Source organism: Pimephales promelas, chromosome 1 (assembly GCF_988280905.1).
Source record: "Pimephales promelas chromosome 1, fPimPro1.hap1.1, whole genome shotgun sequence".
In the NCBI taxonomy this organism is placed as follows: Eukaryota; Metazoa; Chordata; class Actinopteri; order Cypriniformes; family Leuciscidae; genus Pimephales; species Pimephales promelas.
The window spans coordinates 33534246-33557741 of NC_142769.1; the positions used below are offsets into that span (position 1 = coordinate 33534246).

The 23496-nt window shown below is 37.7% G+C and overlaps 2 protein-coding genes across 2 annotated transcripts; both read left to right on the forward strand.

Annotated features, from left to right (window-relative positions):
• The first annotated feature begins 7155 nt into the window (after positions 1 to 7155).
• On the forward strand, positions 7156 to 12543 carry LOC120490955 (uncharacterized). The gene is made up of 4 exons (XM_039688485.2): positions 7156 to 7313; positions 8973 to 9774; positions 10933 to 11112; positions 11253 to 12543. The coding sequence occupies exons 2-4, from the start codon at positions 8988 to 8990 to the stop codon at positions 11375 to 11377; spliced, it is 1092 nt and encodes a 363-aa protein (XP_039544419.2). The 5' UTR covers positions 7156 to 7313; positions 8973 to 8987; the 3' UTR covers positions 11378 to 12543.
• Positions 12544 to 12611: 68 nt separating this feature from the next.
• Positions 12612 to 23343, forward strand: dis3l (DIS3 like exosome 3'-5' exoribonuclease). Its single transcript, XM_039688640.2, has 17 exons — positions 12612 to 12849; positions 13405 to 13558; positions 13741 to 13869; positions 14120 to 14255; positions 14675 to 14842; positions 14928 to 15006; positions 15096 to 15275; positions 16197 to 16366; positions 16695 to 16856; positions 17012 to 17262; positions 17616 to 17708; positions 17850 to 18374; positions 18966 to 19120; positions 19317 to 19495; positions 19596 to 19741; positions 22272 to 22443; positions 22551 to 23343. Exons 1-17 carry the CDS (start codon positions 12705 to 12707, stop codon positions 22893 to 22895), a joined length of 3189 nt encoding a protein of 1062 aa, XP_039544574.2. The 5' UTR covers positions 12612 to 12704; the 3' UTR covers positions 22896 to 23343.
• Positions 23344 to 23496: the final 153 nt, after the last annotated feature.

Here is a 23496-nt window from a genome sequence, read left to right on the forward strand (position 1 = left end):
TGTGTGAGAAAGAATGAGGTGAAAAACAAAGGTTTGAAAATAATACCCAGGGAGAAAGATAAATTAAACAGAGCATTACAAAACACAAAATGTAAAAAACAAAATACAAATAAAAACCTGTTGGGGTTGACTTAATGAAATGTTTAACAGTATTCATTGGTTTTGCTGGGAAAAAATAATACATTATATTGAAAAGATTCCTTAAAGATAAACATTGTGTAAATATTATGTACAGTAGCAGGAGCTTTGAAGTATGGTCTGTGGTGAAATGCCTGGGCTATTTCCGAAAAGTGTTGTATAGTATAAATCACTCACAGATTGTTACGCATTAAAAATATTCACTTAACTGACAATATAACTTCATCATTAATGTGTCATATAAAAACGAGCTAATTCACATATATCAGCATGTATCAGAGTTTATGCTTTAAGCAGAATTTTGGTGATAGGCCATTCAATGTATCACATTTTAAGAGGCTTGTGAGTTTTGAGTCACTCTTGATCCAGTCAAGGATCTCCTGCTGACTAGAACAGTGATGTCAGCATTACAAAGTGTTTAAAAGAGGCAAGTTCATTTTAACTGGCATGGGCACACAGAGCCGTTGGTCTTTCCAACGGCTGTTAAACACCATTATACATAAAAGCAGGATAAAGGCTATAAGGAGAGTCAGAGAACACATAGGCCTACATCACCAATCTTCAATTTTCATTATAACCGAGTGTTGCAGCACACTCCTAAGGTGTGCAAAATATTCAAACAGTGGAAATGTTTAGACTAGAGCATCTAGGTTCCTTTTTAACACAGGGAGGAGGATCACACATGCTTTCCATATGCAGTAAGTGTTGGGAGCAGTTGGAAGAGACCTACGCTAGGCCAACAGTGGACCTACACTGGGCTTTCTCTGGTGCAGTAATGGTTGGAGCGTGCTCAACAGGAATAGCTGTGGTGGTGTTAAACCTCCGTGCATCTGCCAGGAACGCTGCCGCAGAAGCAGTTCTGTCTCACTACGTCTGAGGTATATAAATGCCCTCATTGTGCCCAAGACACTGTCAGAGTCAGGCAAATCACGCCACGCCATGTCGACACCACACTGCGACAGAAAATAGCCATGTTCCCAGAATAGGAAGCTGATGAAAAAAATCAAATGTTTGCACAATGTTAGTCTATAGGGCTTGTCAATTAAGTTGCAGGGAAAATAAGGTCTAGTGTCAAGTGGAATGAACAGTTTAAGATGTCAATGTAAGATTGTTGAGAAAAATAAGTTTTTAGTTTTAGGATGGATGAATGGATGGATGGATGGATGGAAGATCAACCTAGCTGAGGTCTTTCTAATTAAACTCCACATTCATCCCAAAAGGATTGAGAGGGAAAGTGCCAAGGTCATTATGGGCTAAATATCTGTCATACTTTGTAAGTAAAGTAAATTTGCATCCCTGTGTTTTGCCTATGTATATTTTTTTCTTTTTTACTTCAGGGTACTTTGTACATGCTGATATTACCAAAAAATTACATTACATAACGAATTATATTGGACATTTAAAAAAAAAAAATCTACCACTGTTGTTCTACTCTCTGGTCAAAAGTGTAACAGAAACTCTGAAACCAGATGGCTGTGAGTCTTGTGCCTATTACCATAAACTAAAAATAAAATTCTCTCAGGGATCAGACTCGTCTCTATTTTATAGTGTCTAGGAACAATCTATGATTGTTGTTATGAATCCATGTCAGTACGTTGCTACAAAAGCCAACAATGTTTTTGCACTTCCAAACCATGACATCAGAAGTTTTGACTGTGAAGGGGTGGATTCAGAAATATAATCAAGGTATTAATCAATATTTTTTTCTTCTAAATATCAAATGAGTGGATTGAATTCTGGCTTATGAGATTTTACTTAGTTATAGAAGTTACCAGTGTGTTACTGAAATCATGTCTTCTCTAATGTCTGTATTTTATATCTGAGAGGTGACTGAAGGGTCTGGCTCAAATGCCAGGAATGCAGAAACCGTGCTTGCTCATTTGGCCCGGCTTCCAGAAATGAAATATGGACTTGTCTTGTGTTTGAGAAAGGTCTTTAACATGTGTCGGTACATACATCTGCTTTAGGGTACTCTGACAACTACGTTCTCTGGGTTAATTGAAGTCTATTGTTTAAGGGACCATTTCTTTGTTAAAGCCTTACTTTCCAGTTAGACTAAAGTGTCCTCTCACTAAGAGAAAAAACATATTATCTTGATGTTTTGAGAAGAGTCTCCTGTTGATAGAGCCTGGCCAAATACAACCTTGAAGAAGCTGTGTGTCTGTGCATGTGTGTCAGTATTCTTGGTTACAAGTACATTGGCATTATTGGAGATTGACTGACTTGTTGTTCGGGACAGGCTCGCGCCCAGCAACCGCCCAGCAACCGCCCAGCAAATCTGTCTATGTGTGGAAAATTACTATGTTTTTCTATTTCTTATAGACAATGAAAACCTAAACCATCAGCGCAGTCTCATCCCAAGACGTCATGCAACTGACGCTTTTGACCATACGTCAACATCCGCCGTTTTAGGGTACCCTTAAACGTCAGTTAGATGACGTTATCTAATCCTAACCCTACCCCGTCACCTAACTGACGTTAAAGGTAAACCGTCAGTTGGATGACGCCCCAGGATCATCATCTAACTGGCGTTTAAGGGTACCCTAAAACGGCGGATGTTGACGTATGGTCAAAAGCGTCAGTTGTATGACGTCTTGGGACGAGACTGTGTTAGAACCATTCAACCTAAAGCAAAGACGTAGCTTAGACCTTGGTGTGGGGTATAATTGCTGTGATCTTTGTTACTGTAAACGGGGCGGCCTACAAACTCCTTGTGAGTCTTGAAGCTGACTTCAGCTGGTGAAACTACAAATCTTCTATCTTCTTCTAATACTCTTGACTCTGGGTCATCATTCCTCATATCTGGTTCTGGGTCTTTGACCGTAAATCCTCTTACAAATGTAAGGAGCTGACAGATCTACAGATAATATATAAGTTCCAAATATGAATCTGCTGTAGTGGAGGAAAATCAGAAGGATATGTACTAGTCTAACTAAGAATCACATCTTACTAATTACATTTGCATAATTAGCATACATTCTGCACCAAAAGTAGGTGATTCAGGACTGTGAGACAGAATGATGGATGAAGGGTTGAATGAAATAAAGATGGAAAAGATACAGAGATGTTCTTGCTTAGCATATAAAACCCATTGTGAATTGGAAATCTGCAAGTACTTCAATTCTCCAGATGCATCGTTGCATGCATGATGCATATGTTCATATACAGTACATCTGTGAGTGTTTGTGTGGCTGTGAGCATTAATATATCGCTATCATAATTGTCATTGATTAGTGTAATATCAAGTTTTATGTCACTGTATGGTTTGTGTAATTAGTTGGTGTCTTCTGTAATTGGCAGAATCCAGCTGAAAACAAAAAAATGTGTCCAAGTGACCTAGTTTTTTGAGATGTGTTTTTATGGATAGAGTTTTAGATCTCCAGTCAAAAATAAAAATAAAAATAAAAATCACCACAAAGGAATGTTTTATCTCACATTCCCTACATCTAAGCTGCAGTGGTTCTCCAAGTTTACTTTCTCAAGTCCTCAACAGGCCAGTTTCTGGCCTCCTCGGGGCATCAATCAGCAGCGAAACATCAGTGAAGCAGGATGCTGAGCTCATGTCTGAGGAAAGTCTCTCTCTTATTATCTCTCTCTGTCTTTCCGCCAAATCTGGAAGCATTTTAGGTCTGGATTCTCTCTCTTTCTCTCTTTTCTTCATCCATTTCTGCTCTCGCTTTCTCTCTGTGTGCTGGCCAATAGCCACATGTGCCCAGGAGGTGAACGATTCTTATTGTCGGCATGGAAAAGAGTAGCTCTAAGCACTGATCTTATTCTGAGTCACACACCAGATGCCCTGAAGTGTTTGCACAGTGTTTGTTTTGTTCTAGCGAGGACTGTTTTGAAACCATCTCCATGTGTTCACCATATCTAAGGTTAATATCGCTGCCAGAACTGCAAATCAAAAATTGTTGTTGAATTATGTACAGTACCTGGTGGTTATGTTATGTAGGTCAGTGCTTTATCAATTCAATTTAACTGTTTAAAAATAAGAGCATTCAGTAGTTTATTAGCCCAAATGCACAAGCTTTAATATCAGAAGACATTATCTGATTTCTACACATAGCCTATGTGATAATGCACAAAATGTCTACAGGGAGAGAAAACCTCTTACTTTAAATCCCTATGTGGATATTAATCATTATAATTCTTTATCTAAGATGGTCTTTGACTGGGAAGTTGAGCTCCACTCCCACATTTTTCCAGGGTTTATGTAATAGTGTGATAAACGGAAAAGCAGCTGCTGAAAATGTTGAAAAAAGTGGGGAGAAAAAAACCTAGGAGAGAGAGGGGAGGAGAAAAGGAAAATTGTGTGGTCACTGAGTTTGGGTTCTTATGGTTGGCCAAGAAGATTCAGCTGTAACACCTTTAGCTATATATCAGTGTATGTTTGGTCTCCTTTAATCACATGTTGGGCAACAGACAATGTATTTTGTCTCAACCCTACAAATATGTGCAGCCAGTTTGTAGCTTTATAATCTCTCCATGTAATTGATGCATACACTAGTGTACATAATAAAATGTTTTCTATATTTCCTTTTTGTCAGTTTGTTACCAATCAGAGGGTTTTTTTTTTTGTTTTATTTTTTATTTTTTTGACAATGACTGTTACATGGATTTTCAGGGAATAATAATAATTTTCATTTATATTTTTAAAATTGTATTTGTTGTTGTTTTTTTTGTAAATGAGCATTGAGCATATGCTTTAAAAATATGTATTATAGATTTTCAATATATATTATTACTATAATTGATAATTTCATAACCGTTTCGCTGTCATAAGAAATTAACATTAAACATTCCCTTCACTGTCTGAATAAAAAAAAGATTTATTGGCTTTTTTATTGGCTTTAATTTTTTGGCTTTCTTCTTGCAGTATAATAAAACATTCAAGGACATGATGTTCGTACTTTCTCAGTGTCCAGATGCTAATCATTTTTCATGTAGTATTGTAATTATTCACATTTGAAACTGTCACTACGTAAGACTGTTACCTCAGCATCCATCATATTGCTCCAGTCAAATACAGTTCACCTCAGGAGGCCCCAAATACATTTAAAAAAATAAAACTTGTAAGCTTTCTCTGATCTAATAGTTTTCTTGGATGAGCATTGGACCATGTTGTCATGGCAATGATCAATTTATATTTTATTTACTTTTATTCAGTTTTCCATAAATACAGTGCTTCCTGTGAAGTCAGAGTATGACAAGTGTGTGTACTGTAGCTTTATGATGCAAAGCCCCTGTAGTGGCCTATGGGCATCAAGCTTTTGTTCTCCAGGGGCAGTTTATGGCTCAATTTCATTTTATTCATTTGAATTGGAACCTTCTGCAAACAACATTTTCCAATGCCCAAATGTTAAATTGAAAAGGCTTGGACAGAATTTAAATTGTCATGAAAGTAAATAAAGTAAATGTGATGTTGGTTATTCCTTCCATGTGTAATATAACAACTGTAAAGTTCCAGGGACTTTTCTGTAATAAACAGCATCTGAATTTGACAAGAATATCAAATTCAGACAAGCAGAAACATATTGAATATTATGTTTCAACATGTATTTTGTTTAAAGGGATAGTTAATAATAAGCATTTAAACATGGGAAAGATGAAAGATTATTCAGCTCATGCTAAAATATATAATAGCATTTGGTTCGGTGGTTTTACCTGGTCTCTGTCTGCTCATACTGATGTTTTGGTTGGTTGGTTAGTTTTAGAAGGGTTTTGGTCCCCTTTCAGCATGTCAGACTGAGAGGGACCCTTAGCCAGTCTGAAACAAGCTTAAACTAGTTAAAACCAGCTAAGATGATCAAGCCAGCTTAGAACAGTTAGGTTAGGTTGCGAGTTTGGTTGCTTGTATCATCACACTGGTATCATCGGATGAACAGTATGTGGATACCGTTCTTGATGTAAATGAGCCTTAAAGGTCAAAATTGAGTTGGACAAACTCAATTCTTTAATTGAGCTGTACCAATTTAATTCAATTGGCCCAAATTGAGTTAGACCAAATCAATGTAAATGGCCCAAATTAGAACGACTTGATTAAATTGCCCCACATTGTTACTTTTTCTTTATACTTTTTTTAATATTTTAACTAAAATGAAATAAAAAATCTTTACAAAAAGGACATTTTCAACATATTGCAAATTAAAGACCTATAAAGTAACTCCATAAATTAATAAACACGCTGTTTCTGAAAAACAAAAACAAAAAAAACAATGGCATATTATGCAAATCAGTAGCTATACTGATTCCATTCTTACAGCAGGTCAGCATTTTTATTGAGATAGGGAATCTTATCTCATAATACTGAGAATAAAGAAGGATAATCTGGGAGGGGGGGGGGGTCTTTTAATATGCTTTATTAAAGTAATGTCATCTATCATTTTTTTGGCCTTATAATTTTAGTAACTTAATACAATAATTCGCAACTGAAATGACCACATTTAATGCAAGAACACCCTCTGCTGGGCAAATATGGGAAGTACAAATCATCTGGCCAGTTTGAACACTGTCATTCTAATGATATTTCACAAGTTGTCCACAGGCCCATGATTAAACACTGGAAACATATCTCTATATCCAACATAAAGACATGCCTAAAAGTTTCACCATCAGCATGACATTGTAAAAATGCAGAATTTGACCCCACTACCACAAATACGCCTTTAAGGTAATCGGTTATGTAAAAATAGCATGTGTCTTTTGTCATGGATGACATTTTGTCATTTTGTCAAAGGTATGGGGCGGATGAAAGCAGATCTAAGCAACCTATGGGTTGCCATGGACACAGGGCATGGGAGGAATGCTCAGAGGCCCGCCAGCGTGTCAGGTGCTCTTCCCTCCAGGGAATTTCACTTGCTCAAAGTCTTCAAAATTCACCTCCTGGATAAACCCGTGTTTAGTAATGACGTATGTATAACTGACGTCTGACTGGAGATTGACATTCAACTTAAGTCATTGTTACAGCTGACGCACATCAATGCTTTATTTGTCTGTTTGCATGCAGGAAGGTGTGGTTTACAGGTGAAAATTCAGGAAAGGCCAGTTTCCTGATAGCCACAAGCGAGACAGAGCCCTCCCCTTGCCATTTGTATCTGGATGCACAGACTCTGAACTCTCAAACGATTCTATTTTAACCTCGATCATCTCACCCGAGCCCAGCAGGCAGCACTCAGGTAAGGTACACAGTTTTAATTTTAAATACATAGAAATCTATTGAGGAATGAGCTAGTTTCACATTCGACTGGGCTAGTTTGGTGTAAAATGGAGAATAGGTATTAGATGACAGTGGAATGAAGGCTACTGAAATTCTGATCCATCAAAGGAAATCATTAGGATTAAATAACTAATAATAAATTACCATTGGGAGGTTTGACATGACACCTAAAAACCATTAGAAAAATTAGACATATTAGTAGTTTTTCTGAATGCACTGATGAACCTCTAATTAATAAATGAAGCAAAAATGTATTCTTTAAACAATATTAACACATTTGCCTAATACATTTCTTCTCGGTACATTGTGTTATTGACTATTCTTTAATCCTGCATTAAACTTCAACAAAAGAGATGCCACATACTCAGAGCTAAACCTGTTTTGGCACATTCCAAGATTATTTTTAGAAATATAAATTTGTATCCAGGATGTTTTAAGGAGGGAAATAGAAGTATAAAATGTTGTTGTTTTACATTTCTAATTTATTGGACATGTACTTTAATTATTATTATTAGTTTAGGAGGGGAGGGGGAGGGCAGAATTGACAAAATTTTCGTTGACAAACTTTCAACTTTTCAGAGTTGACATCATATTGCCTCCGAAATATTGCAGTTATTGTTATATTATCAAATATAATAATAATTGACAATGTAGAGTACTTCATATATTGACCATTGTCCAAATTATGAACAAAGACATGTTATAAATAATTTCTACAACAACTTTATAATATAAGAAAAATAATTATGCCACTAATCAGCATCTGGTATATGACATACAGATTAAATGTTGTATAAAATAAATACACACAAAAAGGTCACTAATGTGAACCCCAAATACTCTTTCCATTTTATTTCTGTAATATTGTCACTACTAATTAGTTTTGTTGGTGGTAAACTGGCCAAACAGGAAAAGCAATGACGTCACAACGTGATAGAAGTTGTTACCCAGTAAGTCACATGTTAAGTGTGGGTGTGTCTGTTCAACAACACATTAAAATAAAATATAGATATCAATTAACGACATTATGCCACTTCTCATTTCATCAATATACAAAAAAATAACAAAACACACAGTATTTATACAAGTATATGTGTGAGAGTCACTTTGTCCTTTGTTTTGTTATAATCTCACTCAAAATATATCTAAATATAGTTTGGGTGTGTAATTTGTATACCAGACACAGAATACAGAATATTGTGTGCTCACCTCCTGTTGATACAATGCAGTGAAATGGTTGAATGGTGTGCATTACACTTGCATCAAGAGGGCTTAGATACACTTCAGTGAAAGGGACTCGTTGGAGTGGAACAAAGGGCTGCTAAACAGAGGTTTCTGAGAAATAAAGACTTAAGAACACTTTCATTTTGAAGAGGAGAAACATCTTAGGATTTGCTTCTTTTCCCAAATGTTGATTAATCTTATGAGAATTCGCCTTTTGATGATTGCCGGCATTTATAGCGGCAATGTACTGTACTTTTGTCACATTTAAAAAAGTGGAACATTGTTGATCTTTTTTTCGCAGTTGGTCTTGAGAATTTATGCTAAGTGAAACCAAAGTGTTTTCTGTAATATGCACATTCACTATACACACAAGTAATGTGTCTCATTTTGGCAGGTAGAAGAACCCAACATGAAATTGCCACAGGGCATCACACTTGCGCTCCTCTTGATACTTCAGACATTCCAACAAGTGTCCACTGAGATACCGGAGGAGTGGGAAAGAGATGATGGGGCAATGGACAACAACGAAACACAGTCGTCTAGTGAGAAACCACCTGTTCAACCATCTGTTCCAATGGGAGAAAGTATGGGGAGCAGTTCAGTAGAAGAAGGACAATCATTTGGCTCAGTTTTTTTTACTGGAGGAGATGAACAAAGGCAGAATTCCACAGAACTGGATCAAATCCCTGATCACATGGACAATGACACAGAGGAAGCCAGTTCTGGAGGACCCCTTTTTACAACGCCACCTCCTATGATTGCACTTAATTCAAGTTCTGCTGAGCCCTCAGAATCTTCATCGGAATCCAATGAAACACAGACCCAGGAGACAGCTACAAATACCTCCACACCAGAGCCGGAGCAATCAAATGAATCTGCTCTTAATGACACATTTACCATTCCAAAACCCGAGACTACCACAACAGAGAGCAGTGTTGACGAAACGGGTTCTGGATATTTGCCCTCAGACGGTGTACCTACCAACAGCACCACTAATAGTCCAGCCACCACAACCAAAGATGTGAACGTCCAGAACAAAACTACAGTGAGTCCAACTGAACCACCAGTAAACGGAACAACAACACCAGTGATTCCACCTGCCATCCCTGAGGACATCACAACACCTGCCGTAGACACTGAGGACGCAGGAGCAAACCTGACTGGACCTTTTGACAACAAAGATAACTCTGAAAGAGGTTAGACTCACAAATCAGCACCAATCAAGCATTAATAATCAGTGTTTATAAGAGCAAGCTTCATTTGATGGCCGACCGAAGAGTTCTGTCATGAGATACTTGTAATAACAATACCAGTAATATCTTTTTTTTTTTTTAAAGAAATGAATACCTTTATTCACTAAGGACAAATTCTATTGATCAGAAGTGACAGTAAAGGCCTTTATAATGTTACAAAAAATCTCTAATCCGAAAAATTCTTTATTGAGCAGCAAATCAGCAAAAAGTGATTTCTGGAGGATCATGTGATCATCAGACTGGAGTAATGATGCTGAAAATACAGCTTTGCATCATAAATTACATTTTAAAATATATTAAAATATTTTAAATTCTAATAATGTTTAACAATATTTCTGTTTATACTTTACTGTTTTTATTGTGGATCAAATAAATGGAGCCTCAGGAGACTTCATTCAACAACATCTTACTGACCCAAAACCGTTGAACAGTAGTGTATATAACTACTATGAATACAAAGCGCACTGCAAATCTGGGACACTGATAGTGTTTTGACCTTTTATATATCTGTAGTTCACAAAAATCACAAATCTTTTAATTTCATCCCTCAAGCTAACCTTTATTCTCAGCTTCTCAATTCAGTCATAAAAGCCATATTTGCTGTTCCTCTGTGTTGGATTGGGTTTCGGGCTTTGTTTGTCCTCTGCTCTGGGCCAGAGTGTCTAGTTACTGACACCTCACCTTCCCTCACAATAAGAGTGGTGTTCACCCCACAGATATTGGGAAGGGCTCCTTTCGGGGTCAGGCGTGGACCAACGTGACACAGAAAACCTGACATCGAAGAACAAATCCCATTATCTCTTCGTGTAACTCCGACCAATTTGTGTCCAAACCGCATCCTAAACTTAAAAGAACAGGTTATAGGCTATTTACATATCCAGAATAATTATATATATTTAGATTTTGTGTGTTTGACCTGTTGAAGAATAATTAGCTTATAAAAAGCTTTTAGATAGCAACCCCTATGGTGTTGATTCCATTCACATTGTTAAACAAGGAACTCCATGTTAAAGGCAACCACATACTGTACCACTCTGTTCTCTAATCTTTGGATGGAGAAGTTAGTGTCTTTGTTAATAAACATGTAATATGTCTTTACAGGTTTATCCTCAGATATTACAACTGCTACTGAAAACAAGAAAGAGCAGGCATGGGCTATCGTCCTAGCCGTTGGGATTGTTGTGGGGATCATTGCCTTGGCAGCATTTATCATCCTGAATCGAAGGAATAGAAGAGACTTTTCACACAGAAAACTGGTGGAAGAGACATCACCTGATCCAGGTAATATAAAACTTTCCTGTCAGCATTTGCATCACTTTGAACCGAGATCCATTCGAATACATGTGAGGGCTTCTATGAACTACTGAATCGTTTTTTCCTCCATGATGTTATTTAAATTGTTTTGTCTCATCCTTTCAAAGTTCTCCGACTGGATAACAGTGAGCCACCACTAAACCTGAAGTTTGATGGGCTTGGTTACTACAATCCAGGACTACAAGGAGACAGCATCCAGATGACCAACTTTCCGCAGGGACGGGCGCAATAAGAACAAATCTCTGTTGCCAAAGACTCTTTATTTAGGGTTGCACGCATGTGAAGACAAAAGGATAATTAAGAAATTATTGTAATTTTTAAAGTTATTTGCCAAATCAACGTGTTTTTAATTTTAAGTAGTGTCTTCTGTTTGGATGTGTTGAGGAACCAAAATGTTGGGGCATATTACAGAAAGATCTCTGTTTGGTAATTTGATCCCATTTAGGATAAAAGCTGCAGAATGATATTTCGTGTGCATAATCTTATCTTAACTACGGTTAGGAAAAGGGTATTACTGAAGCATTCTAACTCAAAAAACCCTAAAAACTGTGTTCACTTTAGCACAACCTGGTGTCCTACTTCAAAATGATTGGAAACCACACTGTAAAAATCCCATTACAATTGCCATGTCTGAGAATGAAGTCATATTAATGATACAAGATGAATAACAAACAGTGATGTTTGAAAGACTTTTTGAACACCCAAATGATGTGCTGCACTTTGACGACAAAGCACTGATAAATAATGACAGCCTCCCATGAAATATAGTGATAGGCTTTGCCTTTCCTACCAAGCTTTTAAAACCTTCTCATTTGGAGCACTTATTTAAAAACACACCTATTTTATTTTAGATTTCTTAACTACAGATGAGATTTTGTAAAATAGGATAAGAATCCTAAATCAAGTTAAGATTTGCTTCTGTAATACGAATTTGGGGAAAAATCTAAATTAACTTGTCTTGACAGATCTTATCTTAAAACTTAAGGTTGAAGGTTTGTGTAATACTGAAGAAAATTTCTATTATGGGCAGGTTTTTTGAAATTGGAAAGCATTGGATTCTATGTCTGCTTTTTGTCTAATTGTTCGTTGATCTTAAAGTCAACAAGATTGTTTTCTATGACTAAAAGTTATTGTATCATGTCAAAACCAAACTTCATTTCTGAATGTTGCTATAAGCAAGATGGTGTGAAATGACCAGCATTATGACAACTTGTACACTAAGTTTTATAGAAGATCAAGTTTATGTCAGTTAACTGGGGGAAGAATTTTCTGACACATGGTGTAATACCTTTCTTCTGAGCCTATAACATTTGAAGAATTTTTATAGTTTACAAAAACGTAATAGAGAATTAACATGACTGTTCTCAGATTACTATAAATAATAAAAATGTTATAAAATAAATGTGTCTCTGTGACTGAATACTCGTCTTCCAGTCCTGTAGATGGCGCAGATTCGTTTAGAAAATGAGAAACTCATCTTGACGTTAAACAGCAAAGAAGACTGACTGGTGTTTTTGAATGCTAACTTTACCTCAAACTGTAGATTAATATCGATTATTATGCACAATCCGGTCTTGATTAAAACCGAGAAGGTTTTACATTTGAACAGCTCAAAGGGTAGAAAGGTCCGAGTGGTTCGGGAGCATTATGTGAGGGAACAGGTGCCGTGTGGAAGCTCCTTCTGTCAAGCGAACTGTCACAACGGTAAGAAGAGGAGCATGAGACAGCCAAACAATAAAAACAACAACAACATGAATTGTGTAGTTGATTTTACTTATTTTTTATTATAGAGAACGCATCAGTATACTAATAAGAGATCATATTAAAATACGAGGTCTTTACCTTCTACTACACTGAACTATAGCTTTAGGAAATGTTAACTTACATTGATTCTGAAAGTCTTAGTACAGTGCATCATTTCTGGTGACTAAATGTGCTACGTCACGCCCCCTGAAGTAATGTCAGATCTTTACCAATCCATATTAGTTTAGTACGAACCTAAAGTTGATTTGTATTTTGTAGCGTAGTAATTAAGCAAACGTCACAAATCTTGTTTGTGGAAGTTGCAACACTTCTTCACCCAAAAACACTAATTATCAGTGATTTACTATCTGATGTTTTCGTGAGAAATAATTTTGTTAGGTAATTCATCCTGCAATAAATTTGTTCTATGTGTAATGTATTTTCATATTGTGTTTACAATTTAGATAATACTATAATGGTTTACAATATGATATCGACCATTTTGTGGTCCAACAGTTGGGAAGGTTCTGTCTAGTGATGTGACCCACTATGTGGTTCCGGATGTGGGTGTGGTTCGGGATTTTCTGGAGATACTGGAGTTCAGGGAGCTGCAGGGGATCGTTTTGACCCAGACAGCGTACCAGACTGTTCAGCACACTCGTGGACGCAGGTTGATCTCTCAAATACTATTTTTTTGTCATCGGTTTTACTTTATTTTACTTTCACACATTGTGCATTTTCATTCATTTGTCGTATGTGAATAAAAAAAGAAAAGAAAATTCCTTCAGAAAAATTAGAAGGACTACTTTTAAAGGTTGCTTTTATAGATACATTTTGTTTTGTCTTGTACAGGCACTATAACAGACTGCGTGCTTTACTGAAGGACCCTCGCCACGATTGTGTGATGTTTGCCAATGAGTTTCAGCAGTATTCATACTGCCCCAGAGACAAGGGTGAGTCTCAGGACAAATGGCAAACGAGGTGAGTCCTGACTAATCTATCCATTATTATACTTTCTTTTATGTATTGTACTTTGAGAAAAGAGAGTATTAATAGACTATAGAGAAATAGAGTATTAATTTGTGTCAATCTCCTCTCTAATGTGTGATGCACTTTGATTTTCAATAAACAATGGTAGTATGCAGTGCAATTTTTATATGAAACCTTATTAAGAAGTAAAGTTGCTTCCACGAGGCACTGTTATCTGTGAACATGATGTTGATTCTTCCAGAAAAGTGTATAATGCAGCAGTTTGGTACTATAATCATCTGGCTGGACTCCGCCCAGTGGTCATGATTACCGAAGATAGTGACACTATTTCAGAATATAGTGCCTTAAACAGTGGAGTCTATGTCATCTCAACTCAGGTATGTTGTATTATTTTATTTTCTGTCAAATCTGTAGTGTTGGATTTGAAGTATCTTTCTGGAGTCAGATATGTTTAATGACCACTAAATTTTATAACTGACTTTTGTCTTAGCCAGGAAACCAATTCCCTGAATCTAGTTTCACATTTGTCATATGATTGCAATCTGCTTTTTTCACATAATAAATAATAATGTCCATTTATTTTATCTAGGATTATGTATGATCAAGCTGTCAGAGTTTATTTTGTGATAATGACTGGCTTATCATAATACATTTACCATACATATTTTTTAATTTGTAATAAATTGTGAAGAGCTGGGATTAGACTGTTCTGCATTTCACAAAGTAATCCAGATTTTTTTTTTCTTAAGTGCATGAGTGAACTCAACTCTTCTAACACCAGTGAACTCTATTGTAGGAGTACCTGTTAAGTTTCTGTCCGGACCTGCAGGCCGCCCATGATCTGTACATCTCCATTGCTCAGACCCTTCAAGAGCGAGAGAGTGTGGGAGCAGAGAAGGTGTACTCTGAACACCTGCCTGCGGAGGTGCTGGAGGCTGGTATAAAATCTGGAAGGTACATCCAGGTAAGTGCCTCTCAGAGATACTCCTGTTTTTCAGATCTCTTTTATTTTGGTGGATCTATTCCAACCAGTTCTCTCCCCTTTTAAGGGCAACCTCAGTGTGAACAAACATCGAGCGCAGCATGAAGCCTTTGTCCGTTATGAGGGTTCAGCCAGCAAAAACACAGGTTGTTAAATCTTTTCTGATTATTGACATATATTGATGGTTTAATGATATTTTACCTTTGACCCTGCCTGTGTGATCCTGTGTTGTTAGAGCTAAACAGTGATGTGCTGATCAGTGGAGCGAAGCATCGTAACCGGGCGGTGCATGGAGATGTGGTTGTCATAGAGCTGTTACCCCGTAATGAGTGGAAGGGCAGGACTATGGCGCTTACAGAAGGTCAGGGGGAGGAGCGGGCACAAGAGGACACCCAGAGTCAGCCCTTGCCCACAGGTAAACATAAGCAGAGGTGGGCAAAGTAAACAACTTTATTACTGAACTGAAAGTACAGATATTAGTGGTCAAATATTACTCCATTACAAGTGAAAGTTGTAAAGACAGATTTTTACTAAGTACATTTACACACCTACTGTATCAAGTCAATCCCTGAATACTGAATTAATTTCTAATCATTTTAAATAACAAGCTAATATTCATTAATATAGACAAACCTTATATTACTGTAATGGTCTAGATTGGCAAAATGTAAAATATTAAAACACCCTTTTCAACACGCGTTATGTTTTCAACGCTTATTTTTCTAAAATCTACATTTTTGCAGTAAATATACTTTAAAGAAGATCTACATTTCTCATTTCAATTCATGGAGATAACATGGGAAATATGCCAGGATTTCTATCACCTGATGGAAAACAAACACACTTGAAAATTACATGAAATTACCAATATAACCAGTAGATAGAAGTAGAGGACCATTCATCACTCCTTTTTATAGTTCTTTTTGCGCTTTGCTTTTGGATTTATTATAAAATGAATATTATAACAAATTTTATTGCACTGAAGTAGGAAGCATAGCAAGAGAATGAAAAGTCACACAGTCTCATGCCATTTAGGTAAAAGGAATTTCATAAAATAAATAAATAAGCCCAAATTTTACAGTGGATGGGAAACCGTGTTGAATTGTTACCGCATCATATTATGTAAACTGCATTTATGACAGAACTACACAGATTTAAATATCATAACACTTTTTAATCACTAATTCTCGTGTGTTTGAGTTCAATTTTATTGAAGGAAATGTCTTGTTCAAATGAGAACATTCCCAAAGTTTCAGTTAGGTTTTTGAACCTCACTGCAGATTGATAGCTGCATAGGTTGTGGCTGTTTTTTTACTCTCTCCTCTCTTTTCTGTAGGCCGGGTGGTGGGTATTCTGCAGAGGAACTGGAGAGACTTCGTTGTGACATTTCCCCCTCTCGAGGAGGTGCAGTCCCAGAGCCGAAATTCACAGAAGATTCTGGTCATTCCGTGGGACTACCGCATACCTAAAATCCGTATCAGCACACAGCAGGCTGAGGCACTGCAGGTGGAGATATGATTCAGTATTTTAAACGCATAAAGGCTAGATTAGTAGATCTTGTTGCAGCAAGTGTAAAATTATGTTTATATCATTGTTATTGACACCCTTTGTTAACACTTACACCTTTTTTAGACTGAAATTCACACTCCTGAAATTAGAAATGAATGACTGAAGAACTAGAAATTAATACTTTTATTTAGCAAGGATTAAATTGTTAAAAAAAAAGTGTCAGTGTGTTAAATGTTTTAAATGTTTTCAAAAACATTTAAAAATCTTACTAACCCCAAATTTCTGAATGGTAGAATAAGTTTTGTTCATCTGGCATGCTGTGTAGGACCAAAGAGTAATTGTGCGTCTGGATTCATGGGAGAGTACTTCTGTCTACCCAAATGGTCATTGTGTGAGGGTTCTGGGGAAAGCAGGTGAGCTGGAGACTGAGATTCAGACCATTCTGGTGGAGAACTGCATCCATGTGCCACCATTCTCAGAGGCACAGGTGAGGTCATAGTGTCAGCAGTTTAGTTAAGTCATTTCAAATGTATAAATTGTGATTTTGACCTATTAAAATAGTAATAGTATCCCCAATAGTAGACCTTGCAGAAAGGTACAAGGTGTATTCCAAAAAATCATTGTTTTTGAATGTCTATTTAGTTGCGAGAGATGCCGGTTAACACAGACGAGAACCCTTGGCAGATGGACAGCAGTGAGGTGTCATCTCGACGGGACCTGAGAGAGACACATCTAGTGTTCAGTATCGATCCTAAGGGCTGTGAGGACGTGGATGACACCTTGTCTGTACGGATTTTGCCTGGGGGGAAACGTTTAGAGCTGGGTGTCCACATTGCTGATGTCACTCACTTTGTCAAGGAGGGCTCTCTTACAGACCTAGAGGCACGGTCCAGGTATGGAGTTTTGCCAGTTATTCAATATATAATATATCAATATATATGAATTGATGGAGTCTATTATTGTTTTTTGTCACACACACACACTAATGAATAATAATAATGATTCATATGTTTATCATATGTCTATGGTGAATGTACATTTAAAAATATTTAAATATTTTATTTAGCATATAACATAATGGTAACTAGTCCAAACAATTAAATAAGTTGCATACACTACCACACTGTACACTGGGGTTAGTAAAATGACCCTGAACTTTGGAACAGCAGTGCAAGTTGATTTTTGGTTTAGGTCCCCAGATTTAAAATCCCACCAGGTGTGAATCGGCTCTCTTTTCTAAACACAGGGCTACCACTTACTACCTTGCTGACCGGAGGTATGACATGCTGCCAGAGGTGTTGAGTGCTGACCTGTGCTCCCTCCTTGGAGGAGTTGACCGGTGAGTAACACACAAACCTTTCCCTGCTATTTGACACTTTGAAAGTGGCCCTAATATGCAGCTGGAATCTGTGGATTTCCTGTCTGTATTCTGTGACTTTAATGAGAAATAACAAAGTAATCGCTCTGTAATTTGTTCTAGATATGCCATGAGTGTGCTGTGGGAGCTGGATGCTGAGTCTCTGAATCTGTGCACGGTTTGGTACGGTCGCACTCTTATTCGCTCCTCGTATCAGCTTTACTATGAGCTGGCCCAGAGCCTGCTGAATGGCGAGGAGGTCGAGGTGCCTGAGCTAGGCCAGCTTAAGAGTTCGCAGCGGGACCAGAAACTGGCTGAGCTCTTGCTGGCCCTGGAGACTCTGACGAGGGTAGCCAGGCACCTCCGGGCACAGAGAGATAAGGGTGGTGCCCTGGAGTTGGAGGGGGTGGAGGTTAGGGCTCAGCTGGATGAAGATAAGAACATTACAGCCCTTGTGCCCAAACAACCTCTGGAGGTCCATGAGACTGTGGCTGAGTGCATGATCTTCGCCAACCACTGGGTGGCACGCAAGATACAGGAGAGCTTTCCACATCAAGCTCTTCTGCGTCATCACCCACCACCCAAACAGGAGTTCTTCAATCAGCTAATCGACAGTGCCAAAGCCCGTGGCTTCAGTATTGATACGAGGTAAAGTTAATGAAAAAAAGTTTTTGAAAGAAGTCTCTTATGCTCATGAAGGCTACAATTATTTGATGAAAAATACAGTAAAGCAGTAATATTGTAAAATATTATCACCATTTAAACCCCTGTTTCCTTATTTAGTATATTTTAAAAATATATTTATTTTTATGATGGTAGAGCTACATTTTCAGTCTGTAGTGTCACATGATTTGTGACACTGGATTTGCTGCTCAATGGGAACATTTCTTATTATTATAAATGTTGAAAACAGTGCTGCTAAAAGTGTTTTTGGAAAGTGTGAATATTTTTTCCCCAGGATTCTTTGAAAATTCAAAAGAACATAATTTATTCAAAATAGAAATCTTTTGTAACATTATGGATCTTTACTGTCACTTTTGATCAATTTAATGCATCCTTGATGAATAAGTGTTAATTTCTTTCAATAATACTGACCCCAAACTATATATATATATATACAGTATATATATACAGTATATATATATATATATATATATATAATAGTACAAATAAAAGAAAGTATAATTAAATCAATACATGCATGTATATTCATGTGTCTGTCTGCATTGTTTAAACTAGGTCAAACAGGGCTCTGGCTGATTCTCTGGAGCGAGCCGTGGATCCTCAGGACCCCCTGGTGAACAGGTTATTGAAAATGATGGCCACACAGGCAATGTCTAATGCCCTTTACTTCTCTACAGGAGCCTGTCCTGAGGAACAGTACTATCACTATGGTAAATGCTTTTCATTCTCTCATTATTTATGATATAAATATTACAAATTACAGATGTTAAACAGAGTTTTCATTTTTATAGCAATAAATTCTACCATGATTTAAAACCTACATAGACATGGTGACATTTTGGTATATTTGCTTGCGAGAAGTAAAAGGTTGAAGCCGTCATGTTTTGCTGTTCATGTTGTTTTCAGGGCTTGCACTGGATCGATACACTCACTTTACCTCTCCAATCAGACGCTATGCTGATGTATTAGTTCACCGGCTGCTCATGGCTGCCGTTCAGCCGGAAAAGGAAGGATCACTAAGCAAAGCTTTGGCCAGTAACAAAGAACTTGAGGAGCTGGCTCAACAAATCAACAATAAAAACAGAGTAAGTGAGGTCATTGGATTTTGTGTCAGTGTTTTAGCAGTAAAATATTTTTTGTGGGAAATTACCGCAACACTTCTCAAACTCTGTTTTTGTGTGACAGGCAGCGCAGCACGCACAGAAGCAGTCCACAGAGCTCTTCCAGTGCCTCTACTTTAGAGATAAAGACTCCAACACAGATGAGCGCTGTGTGGCTGATGCAGTGATCTATGGTGTCCGAGCTAATGGTTTTCTTGCCTTCGTACCACAGTAATGACTCAATTATGGAATATTTCTTTGTTTTGAACATGGTGTAGACAAAATATTTAACAAAAAAGCTATACACTACCATTTAAAGTTTGGAATGGATAGATTTTTATTTAATTCAAACACATCTGTGCGTGTTTACCTTTAAGACCGGATCGCGCATCTGTGCGTTGTGACCATTAAGCCCGGCAAACGCGACTGCGTCATTTTTGAGCCGTGTCGTCTTTTCAAGGCACATGGCCAATTATAAGCAAGTCAGTCAAGTTGAAAGCCAAATAAGTAAGCTCTCAAATGCTTTTTATTTCATGTTTTTATCTGCTATAGACCCTGAGAAATTAAGATTTTAGTCGGCTTTGACAAATTTTGACACATATTTTTGGAAACCCTTAGGTTTTGGGAGGGGGTTTACGGGAAAGTACTTAGGCATAAAAAGGCATTTTTTTAGCAGGCGTTTTAGGCCTAAATGGGTTAAAGGTGCCCTCTGGGATTTAAAATCAAATCATACAACATATTCCATACCAGATGGGGGCAGTATACCTCCAGAAATACCTCCACGGCCACGCGCTTTCTCATGTCTTCAAACAACATGGGCGAGCGCTGTGTTGCTCTGTCTCCCTCGCGCATATTAATCAAATCAATTGACACGATAGTAAAAGGTTGGAAGACCGCAGTTTCACGTGGAGCATTTTAAGATTTTTACAGATTAGAGACTAAATGAACAACATCTCAATACTAAATTATAAGGGCCATCTCATAGACAAGCCGGTGCATTTCGACGATATGGGAAAATTAAAGCCCAGGCTATTATTTCTAGTTTTATGATATTCGATTTGTTTATATTACATTTTTATCATTAGTTTTAATTAATTTGACAGACAGCATTCCCTGATGTGGACCAAGCTAGCGTCTTTCAGAGCTGCCAACTCTCACAACACTTTTCACACTCTCACGCCACACATCAATTCTGTCATGCACAGAAAAGGACACGGAGACCGATGTCAGCTCTCAGATTCTGTTCATTTTATTACGCGATTCAAACAATAAATACAGTATTGGCGCTTTACACGACAGATCCCTAGCGCACGTGAACCGATCATCTCTACTAGCTAATGGTAAAAGAACACGAACACTGTTGAAAGATACAGTATGCTACAACTTACCAAAATGTATTCCTCATGCATAATATCGATCAATCATTTTTTTTAACTCTTCCCTGAACTGAAATGTAGTAGTGGGCTGTATTTTCCACACGACTGACGTCAGGTTCAAGTACACACACACAAGCTGGCGCGAGCGCGACTCACTCGTGTACTGCAGTTTGGCTGGTGGTAACGTTGCCCGCCCGCATACCGCCTCCCATGGTCGAAACTGGTATTACGACACCTGCCGGGCCGGGGCTAGTAATTTAGCATGCTAATTCAGGTTAATATCCCGGCAGCACTATTACTTGTCAGTTTTTTAATGACATCATCAACCTTATTTCTTCTCAATCTTTTGATGTGTATAGCTCATTTTTGGGATATTTTAACCTCAATTTTTACAGATGGCACCTTTAAAATAAATCTCTGTGAGTTTACTCCGGCGAGGGTGGCGCGTTGCGTCTTTTATGGTTTGGGCGTTGAGGACAGTTGAAGTCAGATCAACTTCAGCGGCAACTAATTGACCGTTCGCAAAAGCCACACCCCCTAGTTATTGTTACTACGCCTGTCAAACAAATGGTCAAACACGACCAGCGCGACAGATTGCCATGACGGGAAGAGGTATACCCATGCGTGTCAGTGACCTTTTTTGGAGCAATACCTAAGAGGTATCCTTCAGATTACATTTATATTAATCTGATTTCTGGCTCCAGTAACAAAAAGGCTAATAAAACTGTCAACATATGGTCCTCTTTCTCTTTGTAATGGCCCATATGCTTCCCCTGGCAAAACTGTTTTGTATTTTGTTTACTCCTGTATATTGTAATGTATATTTTTAGTCTTTTTCTGATTTGTCGGGCGACCAGAGCTAATTTTGACGGTGGTGGTGTGAACGCAGTTATGCTCACCAAGGTTGCATTCATTTGATCAAAAACTAGCACAATGGTATTGTCACAATTTTAAGTAAATGTTTTCTATTTTAATAGATTTTAATTGTAATTCATGACTGTGATGCAAAGCTGAATTTTAGCATCATTACTCTAGTATTCAGTGTCACATGATCCTTCAGAAATCATTCTAATATGATGATTTGATGCCCGAGACACATTTCCTTTTATTATCAATGTTTAAAACAGTTGTGCTGCTTAATATTTATGTGGAAACTGTGATACATTTTTTTTTCAGGATTCTTTGAATAGAAGGTTTAAAAGAACAGCATTTATTAGGTGTTCATTGTAGATTAATTTAATGCATCCTGAATAAATGTAATCAGAAATCTTACCGACCCCAACTTTTGAATGGTAGTGTACACCAAAAATAGCTCTTAAATGTTGGACATGATGTTTTATGTCAAGCTGCTATGCTGTAACACATCATGAAACCTGTTCACACAGGTATGGTTTGAAGGGAGCTGTGTACCTTAAGAATCGAGAGGGTCATGTGGTCAGCGTCGATGAAGATGGAAGATGCGAGTGGAAGGCTGGGACATTGCAGAGATACCCTGACAGGATCAGTACCTGCACCAGCACTGGAACTCATACCTTTTACCTCTTCGACCACATTACAGTAAGTAAATTCCTAGCAAACAACTTTGTGGTACCTTTATTTGGACTGTCATAGATATTTGCTTGTTCCATCCTCTGAACTCATCTTGTGTCTGTCTTCCTCCACAGGTTCGTATCTCTGTAGAACCATCTCGTTGCCATGCCGACAGCTTGTGTCTGCAGCTTATCAGGAACAAGCCTCATTGCGCCGTGCAACCTGAGTCCCAGCCAGCTGGTCGAGGTCGGTCTGAGCTGGTTCAGGAAGTGGTGCGCTGGGCAGAAGAGGCCTCTCTCCAGGCAGAGGAAGAGAAAGGGAGGAAGTCCAAACTGAGCAGGGAGGAGAGGAAGTTCAGACAGAGCAGAACACCAAACCTCTATGTCCTGTTACAGGAGGTCAGTGAACTTGCCCTGCTGGATCTGTCTTTATGCCAAATCAGAAATACTGAGGAACAGACTTGTATTGCATCTTCTTAGCTTTATACTTGCTGTTACTGAAATTTATTAGACACAATACTCTACACAGAAGGCTTTAGGGAAGGTTTTGTTATATTTGCTAGATTTACACCTGCCATGAACTTTCATTGAAGTGTCCAGATGTGAATATCAAACAAGAGTTATTCCTACTCAGGATTTATGAACCCTGGCTCCTTTGCATTGTCCAATACTTCATTTCATAATTGGAGATTATTTCTCAAAATGATTAATCTAGAATAAGATCACAAATAGCATACGATTTACATGGGCCTTTTTTTTCTTGAAGTCCCTGTTAGGGTTATCTGTAAACCAGTTTGAGGCAAATGAGAATAACCTACAATATTTTTGTAGGCTTAAAGACTTCCAAGATGTTTTCATTAATGCTTTCAATTTTTATCATGTAAAAATGTAAAATATTTTTAGAAATAAAATGTATTTTTGTATGTCAGTAATGATTCACGGTCTATTTTTATTTTCTCCTTTAATGCTACACAATCAAATTGCGAGACACTTGTCTCCAGTAAAGGCTTGAATACGCTACATGACTTTTACCCATATTTTGAGTGGACAACAGTAGTCGAAAGTCAGAGCCCGTCTGCAG